The sequence below is a fragment of the Pundamilia nyererei genome, unplaced genomic scaffold (assembly GCF_000239375.1).
Source record: "Pundamilia nyererei isolate P.nyererei 1_Seehausen unplaced genomic scaffold, PunNye1.0 scaffold00165, whole genome shotgun sequence".
NCBI classification, from domain to species: Eukaryota; Metazoa; Chordata; class Actinopteri; order Cichliformes; family Cichlidae; genus Pundamilia; species Pundamilia nyererei.
In genome coordinates this window covers 1,178,464-1,195,343 of record NW_005187566.1, presented here as the reverse complement: position 1 = coordinate 1,195,343, position 16,880 = coordinate 1,178,464, and the positions used below count along the sequence as shown (strand labels likewise).

At 39.9% G+C, this 16,880-nt stretch overlaps 1 protein-coding gene across 1 annotated transcript in view; it reads right to left on the bottom strand.

Moving 5' to 3' along the window:
* ufl1 (UFM1-specific ligase 1) overlaps positions 1-6,414 on the bottom strand; it is a 13,768-nt gene extending 7,354 nt beyond the window's left edge. Inside the window, exons 1-8 of the mRNA XM_005745738.1 lie at positions 6,150-6,414; positions 5,819-5,964; positions 5,679-5,707; positions 5,481-5,578; positions 4,141-4,255; positions 3,830-3,960; positions 1,988-2,046; positions 1,607-1,753 (exon numbers count right to left, since the gene is read on the bottom strand). Coding sequence (XP_005745795.1) covers positions 1,607-1,753; positions 1,988-2,046; positions 3,830-3,960; positions 4,141-4,255; positions 5,481-5,578; positions 5,679-5,707; positions 5,819-5,964; positions 6,150-6,226 — 802 coding nt within the window. The 5' untranslated portion in view covers positions 6,227-6,414. The remainder of the gene's footprint in view (positions 1-1,606; positions 1,754-1,987; positions 2,047-3,829; positions 3,961-4,140; positions 4,256-5,480; positions 5,579-5,678; positions 5,708-5,818; positions 5,965-6,149) is intronic.
* Positions 6,415-16,880: the final 10,466 nt, after the last annotated feature.

The window sequence follows — 16,880 nt, the reverse complement described above, 5'->3', positions numbered from 1 at the left end:
AAAAAATTGAAAATCGTTTTTGTTTTTTTACATATATTTCTACTTGGAGAAATTTAAGAGGTTTATCCCTCAAAACTTTAAATACAAAAAAGTTGCAAAAAATAGTTTACAACAACAGGAAATTTATTTTGAAATTATGAAATGTTCATAAAGATGATTTTTCTATGGTTGATGTCATCTCTTCTGCTTAGGTTTCTACAAAACTCACAGCATGTGACTGATGTAAAGTAACTGAAATCAGCTGAACCCCAAAAATATAGTAAAATGCAACATAAACATGAATGCAGCAGGAATGTTAATCGATACCACAGTCCCATATCTGTAACACTCTGACTTGGGAAAGTAATTTTTTACTGTTCCCTTTAGCAGTTACCACACCAACCCTCTACATGTCCACCACTGTTTATTCTTAGTTAACCCCCTTTGCCATGTGTGGGTAGCAGCTCTGCTTGCCTTTCTGTAACAGTTCTTGCATGCCACTGCTGCAAAGTGCCAGGTGTCGCTGAAAAGCAAATGTTACTACCTTTTCATGATTACTGAGAGCACAAATGGGAACCTCAGTGTCCTATTTCACAGTTTTGCATGATGCGGATCTGCACCAAAACACGACTGCGTCTTCCTTTACCCATGGTCCACTGAGTCACTGAGTTCTTTGAAATTCATTGTTTTTTTTCCTCCTTGTTTTTAGAAATGTAACCTTGCTTACAAAATGACAGAACCGACAAACACATTGATCACCTGCCTCTACAATGGCTCTTGCCTCAGAGGAAAAATTGAGTTTTTAATCATTGTCATTTTTCATCTAGTACACACAAGATAATAACTTCTGTGCCCAAGATAAAAGAAAATATTTTTGAGACAGTCACAACTCAGTATAACTGCTTATCTCAAGTCCCCAAAGTAGGAAGTAGGAGAAACTAACAACAGTAATAAAGAAAATTTAAAAACAAACACAAAACACATCTCACTGTTTTTAGGGTAATAACTGTGCAACGACCAAATAACCAACAACTCCCTAAAAATTTTAAACTGAAAGAGTTTCAAATATTTCAGCCCTGCTGTCAAAGAGCCTCAAAAACTCAGTCTTACACTGAATCTCTTGTCATTTTTAACAAACATAGGAAATACTGTCTTTCCCCTCAATCCCCAACCTGAATGATCTACCTGTTAAAGGGCACTCCTGCCAATCCATCACCAAGTGTTTGCTCGCAGGGACTGCCTGATTCTTTGAGTTCTCTCTCTAACATTGTAGAGTCTAAACCTTACCGCAGAATGTGCTTCGAGGTAATTGTTATTGTGAATGGAAGCCAGTAACACTGAAACCGAAACTGGAGTTGATCTGAGGTTTTAGGAATTTAAAAAAAAATCATTTTTCTAGTCATCTTCTCATGAGTGATCAAAGTAGTCTTGTGGGTATACCTCTAATCCAAGTATGGCTGACAGGACTTTGAAATTAGACGGCAAAACAGCCACTTTTTTTTTTCTTCTTTTCTTTCTTGTGGATCAGAAGATAAAAAAGCTCAAACATTCTGAATGAGACAGCTAGCTAACTAGAAAAAGCCTTAGGGTATTTTTGATCACCGACATCAAGTTTAACAACACCTACCTAAATATCCATTTTGCTGGAGAAAAGAATCCACCCAGGCATTTTGTGTTTTGGTGTAGATATCAGGGATATACACAGCCTTGTCCTGCCGCCCCCCAACCACGCTTCCTTTCAGGCGCCCGATATTCACCAACTCCTCCAAGACAGCTGAACCACAAAAAATACAATATCATAATACGCCCTCTAAAGTATTAAACAATGACAATAGAGGACTGTTTGTCTAATGTTTAACATTAGACAAAGTTGAAAACGATTAAAAACAAACATAAATATCATACAAGTTAAAAAAAAAAGAAGAAAAAAAAAAAGAGAAGACTAGTACACACATGAAACCAAAGAGCTTAACAGGTTAACTTAAATGATGTAGCAGTTGGTCCTTACAGTACAGAAGGTGTTCCTGAAATCCAAATGCTCCAATCATACTGCTGACAGGTGTTGGCCTATAGAAAAAGCAAAACAGCAGGAATTATAAGAAAGTGCCAACGAATGCAGCTGTTGAAGACAGCGGGGTCTCATGTGAGAACATTTATTTTTTCACAGCTGTTAGACGTGAAGATCAGTTATTATTAATCTTTGACTTTCTCTTATGTATGTCTTTTATCGCATCTCCCTACACCTTACCTCCAACCGGTCACAGCAGATAGCTGCCCCTCCCTGAGCCTGATTCTGGTGGAGGTTTCTTCCTGTTAAATGGGAGTTTTTCATTCCCACTGTCGTCAGGTGCTTAGCAGGTGGTCTAATTGATGGCGTTTTCTCTCTATTAACATAGGGTCTTTACTTTACAATATAAAGCACCAGTACTGAGGTGACAGTACTTGTAATTTACACTGAATATAGTTATATGGTAGCACTTATATCCTTAAACAGCCATATAGGCTAGCTTTATGGCTCTCTCTGTGGCAAACACTAGCTTCCAAAAATGTTAAAAACCTGTAGCAGAGAACAAAACACTGAACAGTGAAAGTGTTTTTACTAAATCACACATGGCTTTCACAGTTCCATGAAAGTCATGGAGATTGTTAAAGCCAATGTGGTATTACAGAGTCAGGGTGTTCACTTTGTGTTCCTTGCTCTTTTAAAGTACATGTTCATCCTTCTCACACAATCTGCTGTTATCTGTCCTCGTTTCTCTCCATAGCAACACAAGTAGCCTACACCTCATCACCTCTGTTTCCTTCACCTACATGTCTATGGGGACATTCTCTATCACTTCATCCAACCCAATCAAGAATTCCTCTCCCTTTTCTATCTGATGCCCAACCTGTGGGGATGCACTGACAACATTCAGCACCATGCCTTTAGTCTTTATTAGCTTTAGATTAGCGAATGTAGTAAAATTAGGAAAACTTCACGCGTTTTAATTTCTCAGCTATATTGCACCGGTGCAGCCTTATGGGTTTCATATCTGCCTGATTATATATCATCATTAGAAACACAACTGTTGTAGATGCTGCTTGTGACCAATAGGTTACCGGTACACAGTAATTTAAATGAGAAAAATAATCATAGTGTGCATAAAATATTTGCACTATTGCACAGTGAGGAGTCTCTAACAAGGTTAAATGTATGTATATTTGATTTTATGAACTTCTCAAATGTTCATGGGATATTTTGCCTCGGTACCCTGTTCTCTGGATTGCCCATTAATCTTTAAATTTAACCGAAGGGCTTCGTTTAAGAACCAAGCAGTGAAAGAGAAACAGATACCATTTTCTTAATACTATTCATGTAAAGTCTTACTTTAACAACAAACTGAACATTACTATGAATTCACTCACTATCACCAACACTGGAATGATCTTTAAAGCAGCTACCCACTCACTGCATTTTTTGGTGTCAAAGCTTCACTAAGTATACACAGGGGAACCATAATGTAAAAAAACTCAATATGACAGAACATGCAAAACATTTTAGCTACCATCTGTCAACCTGCTGGGATGCTGCAATACAAACACAGCTCAAAATAATGTCCTGCAGACAGAAATCCTTCATAGCATCTTGAGCTATCCCACACAAACAGCTTAACCTTGCTTAGCATCAAAGAACTGTTTCTATAGTTTCTTTAATAACCTTGTTTCATTTAGTTAAATTTTTTAACTGACTTGCTTTTCGGTACACACAAGAAATGCTGAGACAGGTATGGACATATCAAAATCTGTACATCTGCAGAAGAAAAACAAAAAACAAGCCATAATAAATATTTAGCCTTTTTGCAATATTTACCTTGTGACTGCACTGAAGAGCCCTTGTATTCTAGCTTTGTGGCGAGCAACAAAAGCCGGGGTAAATATGACACCTCTGTTGTACTGGTCCATTTCTCCTTGGATAATCTTCCCAAGACGCTTCGACAACTCCTAAAATATGGATCAGAAACCCACGGGTTTTTTTTTTTACTAACAAAGAAACAACGTGTCAAAACAAGCTGAGACCACAAAGAAGACTAAACCATTTAAAAACACAGACGGCACAACACATTGCTTAATTTAATGACCAGATTTCCTATTGGATTAAAAGGCACGTAAAAACTGGCTCACCTCAGTTAAGAAATCTCCTGGGAGGTCATAGCTTTTACACAGCTCTGCAATACTGATCATACCAGCCTCCTGCAGTTTGTCATTCACCTCCTCGGCCAAATGGTCCAGGTATGTGCTGCAGATGACAAAACATGAGCAGTATAATCACAACACCTCACTCTCATTTAACCTGTTCAGACTTGACCCTTATATACTATACTTTTGTAAATACTTCTGTACAGAAATGAGACTTAACTAAACCTTTAATGTGAAAAAAATATATTTAATTTATTAAATAAGACTTTGAATAGAATATAAAATTTAATAAGATAAAAATTTTACCCTCTTTGAAGTCATATAAGGAGTTTCCCTTCAAATCTGATTGATTTGCTTTTATGTAGAAATGAACTAAGAATGAAATTTGGTGACAGGCAATATTTCATTATTTATGGGCCCTATGTTCCTACAGGGATACAAATGAATCCGAATTATAAAAATAACTGAACTGTTTTAAAGTCTTTTGGTTCTTAATCAAATTAATTGTGAACCTTTAGCTAGCACAAAACTGATGTGCACAAGTAAACACAGGTCAGCATCAACTTATTTGCAGACAGCCCAATAACAGTTAAAGCTTCCTTTATTGCCTCCTTCAGCAGAAGACAAACTGGAGCATTCTTTATGAAAGGAAAGGACATAATGCCATCCCACAATTCACAGCGAAGCACCATCTGGGCAATCACGAAAACAATCAACATAATAGACGAATGTGACACAGATTGTGTCAATATTAATTATACGTTTGTTTTCCGTGCCATACCCTGCTGATGTGTTTTGAACCTTCAGCAACAGCCTAAGTTAAACCCACAGTCAAATTATGAACATTAATTTGTTATAGAAAAACTGGCTCTCTAAAGCTCACTAAGGCTCTCTAAATCAAGATCATCCTACACTGAAATGACAAAAGTCTAAAGTTTATCAAAATAAAGTTTGCATTGTTTATGTCTGTAGCTGCACTGTTGGCCTTTAGAATTATCATTAATTTTACCTCAAAAGCTTCAGTTTTGTAAAAAGAGTTAACAAGTGCAATAGGCTAATGAGATGGAGCTTAACTATTATAATTAGCTAACTTAAGTGTTATAGCTTTTTCCTCTGGATCCTATAGACCTAAATATCTTGTAGCATATATCGAGAAACACTGGGCATGTGTGAAATGAGTGCATAGAGTCTAAAGTGTTGGCTGATAACTTAGTATTTTGCTCTTTCATGCAAATATGTAACTTGGCTCACAAAACCCATTATAGTGCTGTCCATAGTGTGACTTTATGGTAGCCATTTTTATACAGTATAGACCTAATACTCACTCATCAATCAGCTGTCCCAGTACAAGCTGAACCCCTTTATCAGACTTTGCAATTTCATTTGCTCTGTTTTCAACATGGACCCAGTCCACATTGATAATCTGAAAGGAACAACATCATGAAAACATTCATAAAACATCTGACCCAAATTTGAATGAACAAACTGTATATCTCATCTAGAGGACGCAGGACGAAACACACCTGCTGGAGGTCCACAATGTTGATTCTCCCTGTAATACAGAATGAAAGCACTTAGTTTCTGTCACAATCTACAATTCTGAAAATGTCACAGGGACAATGTGACAATGCTGCATCTCATTTCTTAAACTTCTGTATCACACCTCCGTGCACGTAGAGTTCATCTCGGATCTCCCTGCTGATCTGAGCTGGGGTGACATACTCTTTACCATCCAGTGTGTGCACCACATCCAGCTTCTTGTCTTGGACTAGTTTTGCAATTATTTCAATGCAATTTCTTTCCGACAGCCTGCGGAAAAGTTTACACAAGTGCCGTAAAGGACAGTGTAGTATACGTTTATTATTGTGTTTGTTTTAGTCACAACAGTTGTTACAAGAGAAGCCACAATCTTCATCTAATAGCGTTACTTTTAAATCAACTTTAATGACAGCTGGGATTAGCTTTGATGCTATCACCCGTTCAGTTGCGTTTACCTTTGCACTGTGTCAGCAAACTGCGCTCTCTGGAAGTCTGCGGCAAGCCGGCGAATCTCTTCCCAGTCATCCGCCATTACTGTGAGTTTTTGAGTTCGCAAAACCAGCCTGTAAAACAGCTACTTTCAGTGTTCAGTGTCTGCTAGCTGTTTGTTAGCTAACGGAACAGCTCAGACACACGTCAACATACAATAACGCGCTACAGCGAGCCAGAAGGGACAAAGCTTCTCCTCCGACTTTTCGCCCACAAGTCACGTAGAGCAAGAACAAGCAGAGCGTCTGCTTTATGTTGAGAGAAAACCGTCGATATGATTCAAACTAAGATTTAGAAATGTGTACAATAATTTGTGTCTAATTATACAGACAATTTTTTTCCAATTCACACACAAATACAAATAAATTAGAACATACAAAGACTTATAAAAGCATTTTATAAAAGCTATACTTCAAAATAACAACAACAACAGCAACAAAAAAAACCCCGTGATCGTTTAACAGACATTTTTATATTTAAAGTCAACAGAATGATATTTTTCACTTTCAAAGAGCTTACGCCCACATAGAGCTTCCTGTGCGTATAAATGTTTAAAGATATTTGTGACATTTTTACAGATCCTGGAGAATCTCCCAGAAATCACGGGTTGTGTGCACTGGCCCTATCGGGACCTCCCGCATAGTCCAGAACTACCTCCTACAGAAGGTTGTATTAGATTTTTAAGTTGTAATACATCAACATGTATAGAGTCACCCCTCCCACCCCGAAAACCCCAACCCACCCAACAGCATCGTATTCTCAGCACATATGTATATCAGTTACACCATAGTTCTCTGTACAAACAATCCCGTTATAAATTGTAAAAAGTGTGTCCAGATCCGGTAGAAGTCTTTTCTTTAGCTAAGAACGTCAACTTTCTCATTGCAAGCCTGTCATTCCTTTAAACCATTAATTAGGGGTGGGTCCATGTATGTCCTTCCATCTTAAATAAATTTGGCTTTCATTTCTTTCCATGTAGTTGGAACTGTCCAGAGAGAATGTGGAAAATGCACAATTTTGCGTCAACTGGGATAACATGTTCTATTAACCTGGAAATTAAGTCAAGAATTCCTTTCCATAAGGGTTGCAATACTTTATAGTCCCACATACAATGAAATAAGGTTTCCTTCTATTTACTACACTTAATACAGTCATTGCGAATACTGGGATTAAAACAGCCATTTGTACTTTAAAATCCTGAACCTTGTGTTAATGGTTTGGGTTTGAGCCACAAGACAGGTCTATCTCCAATCTTCTACAGGAAGGTCATTTTTCCATGCAGTCAAATAAGAAAGGCTTTCCTTAGAAACGAATACGAATGATATTATCACCCCATTGCCTGAGGAGTCTCGGGGACTGCTCCCTTACACTCCTCCTTTATTAACTGGAATACTTGCTGATTAATACGACTCTATTCTACTCATTTGTTTTTTATGTCGTGTTCTTCAGGAAAAATCTGGATTTTGTTTTTAACTGAAACATGGCAGCTAATTATGGAATGCTTTCCCTTTATTAAACTTTGCCCCGTACGTAGACAGTGCCTTTCTGATCTCACCGTGACCTTTAGATGTGGAGATGAGCTGGCTGTACTTCCAGCTGGTACTTTCAGCTAGTGAATACTACTTTTAACTCCTTTGAGATACATATCATGAAGACTGGTGAGATTAATCTATTTTCTAGACCACTGGGATGAGCCTGAAGTTTCTTAGCAAACTTCTGTAACTTATTATAACCACCATTAGGTTGGAAATAATCTTTCTGCCTTCTACAACTAGAACATATTTCCCGAGTTTCTTTCTTATCCACTGTAAAAACTAAGGTGTGGAATCTTAGGCTAAATTTTGGTCATTCTTTGGACTTGATGCTCACATTAATTCTATGGCCTTAGATTTCGGTTTAAAAGCTTGGTTTTTACTTTTATGGCCTTAGGCGATAAGGTGACTTATATTACATATTCCACCCCTGTTCTCCAAACTTGATTCTTAGGTCCGCAGATGGAAGTTTTCTTGTGATGCCATGAACTGATTTGAAAGCAAAGGGTGTTATGGCCCTGTCCATAATCTGTTTTGGTGGCTGTTGTTGTCTGTGCCTTTAAGTCTTTGCAGGTCCCGAAGTGGATGAGCTGATGGCTGCTGATTGGTCCCCTGGCCATGTGATCTTCTTCAAATCCCTCACCAGCAGTTGTCCTGGGGCAGCCACTGACAGCAGCAGCAGACCTGACCCTGGCCTCCAAAACCTGAGACTTTTGTGCCTGTGATTTTTGCGGCCTTTCTGAGTTTTGTATATAGTGTGTACATTAGTTTTCATTGTAAATAGCACATTGTAAATAGCACTGCAACAGAAGGGGTGAGCTGCCGTATTGTTTTTCCTTGCACTGTTTTCTCCTGTTTATTTCAGTTAGGGAGTTAGGTGTAGCGCTTGTCTTTTGTTTGATGTTTGATTTCACATAGGGTTCTAGATAGCACCTCCTCCTGACTTAGCTTGTTTTGTTTGTTATTTTGGCCTTTGTTCACCCTGGAGCTTCATTTTTGCAGTGTAGAGAATAAATCACAATTCACTAAGAAATTGGTTTTCCCTCTGTGTATGGTTTTGGGGACCAGGGCGGAGCAGTCTTTTCAAACTTATGTTGCGTTCCTGTACCCCTAGACTGGGGCGTAACAAAGGGGAATTCTGCATTCCAAACCTTCAGTCCAAAATGCTGGAACAGATAACCACCCTCTATTAACACTTAAAAAAAACAGCTTAAAATTCATCAGCTTTGATACATGTTTGGGCAGCATTTTGTGTTTCCTGTTGTCTTACCTAGTTCATGTGTGTTCATTTGATTTTTATTGTAAATCAATTTGTGGTTTTTTTTCTTGAAAAGAGATTAATTTGAATTATAGAAGTATCCAGATGTTTAGAAACCTCTCTAATAGGTATTAGGTGTTAAGTTCAGGAAGTGTTGTTGGTGTGTGTGTTTTCCTTTTTCTGTGACCATTAGAAGCCACACACACACACACACACACACACACACACACACACACACACACACACACACACACACACACACACACACACAGGAGCACTTGGGATATGTATATTTTCAAGACTTTGGTTTCTACAACTTTCATCAGATGGATCACAGCAGCTGCTGCATACGTTATACAATCTGTGCACCACAGAAATGAGATCATGTCATTAATAATAAACACATGAAAACACACACATCCTGCCTCATCAGAGGCCTGTACTATGAGGGAGGATTTATTTCTTATCTGGATAACTTCAGGGTCAACCGTGGGTTTTCTGTACTACAAACATGGTTTACTTCTCACTGGAGTATGTTGCCGTGGTAACTTGCACAGTCAATATAACCTGCTCAGGTCAGATTCCAGATTAGTGATGAACAGGTGTGAAATCAACACATACTGAACAATCAGTTCTCTGGAAAGCAATGCCTTTTTTGATATAGAGTATTTGTATTTCTATGACATGCATTTGCAACAAATAAGGATTCTTAGACACAAATTTAGTCTTTAATTATTTTCCTGGTGGCTGTTTTTAACAGTTTTACAGCTATTTTATTTTTCAGTAAGCATTAATATAGCACATGAAAGTAGGGCACCTATTTGCTCTGTATGTCAAATTTGCACGTGGACTAACCCTACTTTTGAATTTTGTATTTAGATTTATTCTTTAGTTGTTCTCAGACCCTTAAACCCCACCGAGGCCACAGCTGAAAGAATAAAGACTAAAACTGTCTTTTAAACATTAATTTAAAAGACAAAATCTGATAGAGTGGAGTAGATTATAGTGTCCATCAGATTCTTGTGTCTTAGTGATAGAGCTGTAATACTGATAAATCTGTTAACTTACACACACTTTGGAATTTCATCAGAAAGTAGATATATCTGTGCAAATGCTGCTCATCTCATCCAACCACACTTTTCTCTGCCCCCTCACTTCTGTTCTGCTGGGCTTTGTTGTTGTGCAGTTATGAACTCAGCTGCACTGAGCAGATGCACGTAGGTTGCTGTAAAGAGGGACATCATGTGGAGGTATTATATGGCTGTAAATTAAAAACCTCACAAACAGCAAGGTGTCTTGGAAGAAAATTCTCTACTTTGGCAACAAATTATATAAACACTCGAAAAAACAGGAAACGAGAACTTTTCTCATGGAACAAGAAGCTAAAAAAAACTGAGCGAGTAGGAGGGAAATCCTTCAGACAGACCCAGGCCCAGTCCTTCCAGAGAGGCAAGGGCAAATATATGAGGCTATTATTGTAGCAAAACCATTAGTGTGTGTATCCCAAGCTGCACTTTGGTTTTTTAATCTGTTTGGAGTTTCCTGTGTGCATATTGAAATTTATGTGTGCATCTTCAGATCCGTGTTTGTTTAATCTGGTTTGGTAATCTCTACATAGATTTGCAAAAGAGTACAAGAATGTGCAAATGTGTATTCCGAATGTGTGTGTAAGATTTCTAAATGTATAAATAAATGTAAGTGTGCATTCATATTAATTTATGGAACGTCTTAAAGTTTACCCAAAGCCCTGCTTGTTATTCCCATACAGACTATGTCAGCAAAATGTGATTTAAACATAAAAACCCCCACAAAAAAGTCTTATGTCCTGTTAGTAAATTATGTAATAATTGATTACCATATAAAAGCTAGGAAATGTTATTATTTCTCAATTATTGGGGAAAATAACAACCCAGGGTTTCTCTTCAGCACTACAGCTAGGCTGACAAAGAATCAAAGCTCTGCTGAGTCGAATATTCCTTCAACGTTAACTAGTAATGACTCCATGAATTTCTTTATAAATAAAATAACATTACAATTAAAAAAATAATTACTCATAACAATCTCACAGATATATAATTATGTACAGTTACTTTCAGTATGATTGATATTTAGAGACTTTCTATCCTATTGATCCATCCATCTTATTCAATACCTCATTCCAAGACTGCCCAAAGAAGTCCTACCATTAATAGATACTTCAATCATGAATATGATTAATCTCTATTAATGGGCTGTGTACCACAGGCAGAGGTGGCAAAAGTACACACATTCTGTACTTAAGTAGAAGTAGAGATGCAGAGATACTAGTGTAAAAACAAAAATCCAGTAAAGGTTGAAGTTGTCACGTCTGCCGAGGCGAGCAGTGTGGTGTTGGAGGGAGAAAGGACCCAAAATGCAGGCGGTGGATGATAATGCTAGTGATGTTTATTTACAAAGTGGCGTAGTGGCAAAACGGGCAATGAGAGATGACATATAACTAAAGAAACCTAAACTGGGAAAACTAAATAACAAACCTGAGATGATACCAAATGGGGTGAGAGACAGAGAGACGCAGACAAGGAACAGGACACCATGGAACACAGACAAACCAGCAACAGAACACACAGGGCTTAAATACACACAGCAGTAATCAGGGGATGAGAAACAGGAGGGCACAGGTGTGGGAGAAATCCCACACCTGGGAGAAATCAGAGCTGACGGGACAGGGGAAACGTAAACTGAACACACTCACATGAGACGGGGACCTTCAGAATAAAACAGGAAACTCAGACACAGAGACCCAGACAAGACACTGAACTAAACAGACAGATTCACAAACAGACAGTATGACACCATGGACAGACAGGACACAGAAGTGGGACCAGGGCAGGCACAGAACAGAAACCTAACAAATGGCAAATCATAACAGAATACATACTCAGAATAAACAAAGGCATAAAGAAACACAAAAAACTGAGTCGGCAGACTCAGGACCATGATGGTACCCCCATGACAGCCCAACAGAAACACAAAAAACGTTCAAAAAACAGAAAACAACCCGACCAGGTCTGGCAGTGCTGGTCCAGGAAGGAGGGACCGAGTCCAAAAACAACCAAAAAAAAAACCCGAAGCACAGAGAGCAGATCCAAAACAATTCGGGAGGCCGACCCGGAGGACGGCGGCACAGCAGTCCAGAACAGTTTATCTCCGGAGGCCGATCGCACGGAAGGCAGTGGCGGCGACAGAGCAGATCCGGAGGCCGGCCACGCAGAAGGCAGCGGCGGCGTTCAGCAGGTCGTCCACAGTGGTGACGATGCCCAACAAGCGGCCTGGCAGATGACCGACGATGGTGAGGCCGCGGGCTGGGCCAGGCGAGGCAGAAGAGGCTGCTGCTGGCTGGGCCAGGCGAGGCGGAAGAGGCTGCTGCTGCTGCAGGCGCGGATGAAGACACGGAGGCTGTACCAGACGAAGATGAAGACACGGAGGCTGTACCAGACGAAGATGAAGACACTGTAGGCAACAGCGTGGAAGCCCCAGGTGGTGGCACTGCAGGCAATGGCACTGCAGGCGATGGCGTAGGAGCGCAGGCGGTGACGCTGCAGGCGATGGCGCTGCAGGCGATGGCGCTGCAGGCGATGGCGCTGCAGGCGATGGTAATGGCTGGACGGGCTCCTCGGACCCTCCAGCAGGGGCAGTCACAGAACCAGTGGGCACAGGGGCCCCTGGAACACACAGGGCAGAACCAGCAGGCACGGTGGCCTCTGGTAGACACAGAACGGAACCAGCAAGCGAGAACACCTCTGGCAGGGACAAAACAGAACCAGCAGGTGCGCAGACCTCTGGCAGGGTTGATGCTGACTGGAGTTGAGGAGCACATAGGTTCGGGTCGGGTAATGAGATCATGGGTGTAGGGTGCAGTTCCCGGCTGACTTCTTAGCCTCCAGGCGACTCTGGGGAGGCCCTGGAGAGAGTTACGGTCTCTAAACGGGCCAGCTTTTGAGGAACGATTACATTATTTATTGGATTGTCTCTGTGCTTACAATGGATGGATGAAAAACAATTCCCTTTGGATAGAATTGATTTAGCTTGTTGTACTGGAGGAGCAGGTGAAATAGGGCACAGCATAGCTGGACTGGCCATCGGGCATACCGGGCATTTGCCCGGTGGGCCGCTGGCGATTTTTTGTTTTTATGGGCCGATGGATTTTTTTTTATTTTTTATTTTTAGGAAGGGTATATATAATGAAAGGTGTTGGATTGGCCAATTGGTCATGATCGACTCTGGGCTGGACCAATTACAGCCGAGGAGGCCGAATGCACCCGCCCCCTTGTTTAGCAATCACGTGATTTTCGCGCATTGCATGCCGGGAACTCGTGGCAAAACAATCCAAGTACCGCATCAAATGCAAGCATTTGCAGCACCGCAAAACGTTCATTCTCCGGTTCCAATACCTTCTTGTTTTTTCTTTACAGTTTACCGACGGATGTGTACAGGACCTTGAAACGCACCGTGTAGAACGAAAGACCATCGTACGAACAAAGGTAAGTTTACCAGTCTCACAAATCGTCGTCATAAATACACAGTCGTTAACCGTTTATTAATATAACCTTTGAGCTCAACGGTAATTAATTAGTAGTGGAAATAATTTCTGGTAGAATTACAGAAATGTAGCAGTGACAATAATATTGTATGCTGTAATCGCACTGGACAATTAGTGATACAAAACAACTGTTTTATCCTGTGAATAAAAGTATATGTTTTTGTCAATGTACCATGGTAATAACAGAAGCGAAACGCAATATTGTGTCAGGAAAATTCACTATTTATGCACAATAAATAAAGGAGCATAGCGCGACAATTTCTGTTCAGCGCCAGACTTGCTTGTAACCTATATCACCAATTATGTTAAGAAAAATGACGTATTAACTGCTACAAAACTCTGACCTTTGTGGGAATGCTTGGAGCAGACTAACATGTGAGCTGGAGTGTTCTGGGACGTTATATTTGGTATATCCAGACCATCCGTCGGCTCTTACTTCGGAAACATGGCTTAAAACATTTCTCTTCAAGGACGTAATCCGATTAAAAAAAAAAAACGATCGGCTTCCCGTGGCTGTCATGCGACCGGCTATTGCAGTTAATAATACAACAGCTTCTTGCCATTTTTTGGGTTTCTTTTTATCGCTGTGTAGGTGGAGTTTGTATCATTACGTATGTTGCTAAATAGACTTTGGTGAACAGGTATTACAAAAGGGTTATATATAAAATGCAAGTTTTGATTTGGCACTGTATAAATAAAATTGAACTGAATTGAATTGAAATACAGACAAGTGATCAGTTACAAGTCACCAGCTTTTCAATTGGCTGTCTTTTTAAATGTTACTTTTCCTGCACTTCTACTATGGCAGATCTGTGAAGGGGTTCATTAATGCTGAGCTCAGGCTCACAGGCTCACATCGCCTCTCTAGCTCACAATCTGGGAGCATATTACTCAGTCTTTAAGCATGACATTTGTCAGCTGGTAGTGGTGGTTGTCCCCAAGGCAGGCTCAGATGGACATACCACAATGGATTTACCATATGTTTGCTGCAAGTACATGTTCATGTTTTGTTCAGTAGCTGTCATAAGTGGCTCATATTGGAGCTGTGTAAAAAATAAAATGTTATCCATGACTGGAAACAGCTGTGATTGCTCAGCTTATTGCTCACCTTACAGCTTCCATCCACTGGTAGAAAGGAGTTACCTGAAGCAGGTAGCCAAAAAACTCACTGTGTGAGAGTTACTGGAGTATATGGTATCTAACTAGAAGCCAGAGCGATGTCACAATCTTTTATTTATTCATAAGTATCCTACTGTGCCAAGCCAAAATTTATACTGTGAACATCACCTTTAGTGCCACAGCACTAAATCACAAGTGATTTATGGAATCCCGAAAACAAATGGTGAGAGAAAATAATGAAAACTTTATTTTCAGGGGCCCACCGTCATGTTAAATAAGCCATTGATTCAGACAGAAATAAAATTTTAAAGCACATTTTAGAGTACATTCAAGGTATTGTAATTCAATTCAATTCAATTTTATTTATACAGCGTCAAATCACAACAACATTTGCCTCAAGGCGCTTTAGATCCTACAATAATACATACAAAGAAAAACCCAACAATCATATGACCCCCTATGAGCACTGGCCATCTACTGCGACCGGCTTTGGGTGAGAGAAGGAACACGGGACAAAAGACATGCTGTGGAAGAGAGCCAGAGATGAATAATAAGTAATGATTCAATGCAGAGAGGTCTATTAACACATAGTGAGTGAAGAAACACTCAATGCATCATGGGAATCACCCAGCAGGCTACACCTACTGCAGCATAACTAAGGGAGGATTCAGGGTCACCTGATCCAGCCCTAACTATATGCTTTATTTAGCAAAAAGGAAAGTTTGAAGCCTAATTTTAAAAGTAGAGCTAGTGTCTGTCTCCCAAATCCAAACTGGAAGCTGGTTCCATAGAAGAGGAGCATGAAAACTAAAGACTCTGCCTCCAATTCTAATTTTAAATATTCTAGAAACAACAAATAAGCCTGCAGTGCAAGAGTGAAGTGTTCTAATGGGGTGATATGGTACTATAAGGTCATTAAGATAAGATGGGGCCTGATTATTTAAGACCTTTTATGTGAGGGGCAGGATTTTGAATTCAATTCTGGATTTAACAGGAAGCCAATGAAGGGAAGCCAAAACAGGAGAAATATGCTCTTTCTTTCCAGTCCCTGTCAGTACTCTTGCTGCAGCATTTTGGATTAACTGAAGACTGTTCAGGGAGTTTTTAGGACTTCCTGATAATAACACATTGCAGTCGTCCAGCCTAGAAGTAATAAATGCATGAACTAGTTTTTCATCATCACTCTGAGACAGGATATTTCTAATTTTAGAGATATTGTGCAAATTGAAGAAAGCAGTTCTACATATTTGTTTAATATGTGCATTGAAGGACATATCCTGGTCAAAAATGACTCCAAGGTTCCTCACAGTGTTACTGGGGGCCAAGGTAATGCCATGCAGAGTAAGAATCTGGTTAGATACCATATTTCTAAGATTTTCAGGGCCGAGTACAATAACCTCAGTTTTATCTGAATTAAGAAGCAGAAAGTTAGAGGTCATCAAGGTCTTTATGTGTCAAGAGATGTATTCTAAGACACTTCTTCAGCTGAGAATCAGAGAGGAGAAACACACATTTTTACTTGCTGTAAGGGCAGTCACAGAGCACCCGCATGAGAGTGAGAGCTCAGAGACTTGCACTCTGCCACTGCCCTGGTCTTTATTTATAGACATCAGTCGTTGTTTGTTCCTCATATTGGAATGTGGATGTTCATATGTGTGTGCGCGTGTGTGGGGTCAGAGTGTGACCCCATAAAGACTTCCCTAAACCTGCTGGTCTGGAAGTCCAGCAGTTCATCTAAACAAAAAGGCACTTGGCTTAAAACAGACATAGATACATTTATCCTACCACAAAACAATAAGAGAAGGTACAACCTCTCCCATGCTCCAAGGATGTGGGTGTGAATGCCAGAGCACTCTGGAATGCACACAAAGTCTTGTAGTGAACAACAGCCTAAGTCATCAAAAGATCAACATGCAGTATTCTACCATATGCAAACCTATATCACTAAAAGCTTATACTGACTACTAAGTACAATTTTCCATTAACATTATGTCTTTAAGATATTCCTTTAGTTAACTTATTGGTGTGTGTTATATGCAGTGTTGGGCCTAACGCGTTATTAAGTAACGCGTTACAGTAACTACGTTATTATTGTGGTAACGAGCACGGTAACTAGTTATTATGCCAAAATCAGGAACGCGTTACTCGTTACTGGGATTTAGATAGGGTCGTTACTCGTTACTTCGTGTGGTGGCTATCGCGGAGCTTC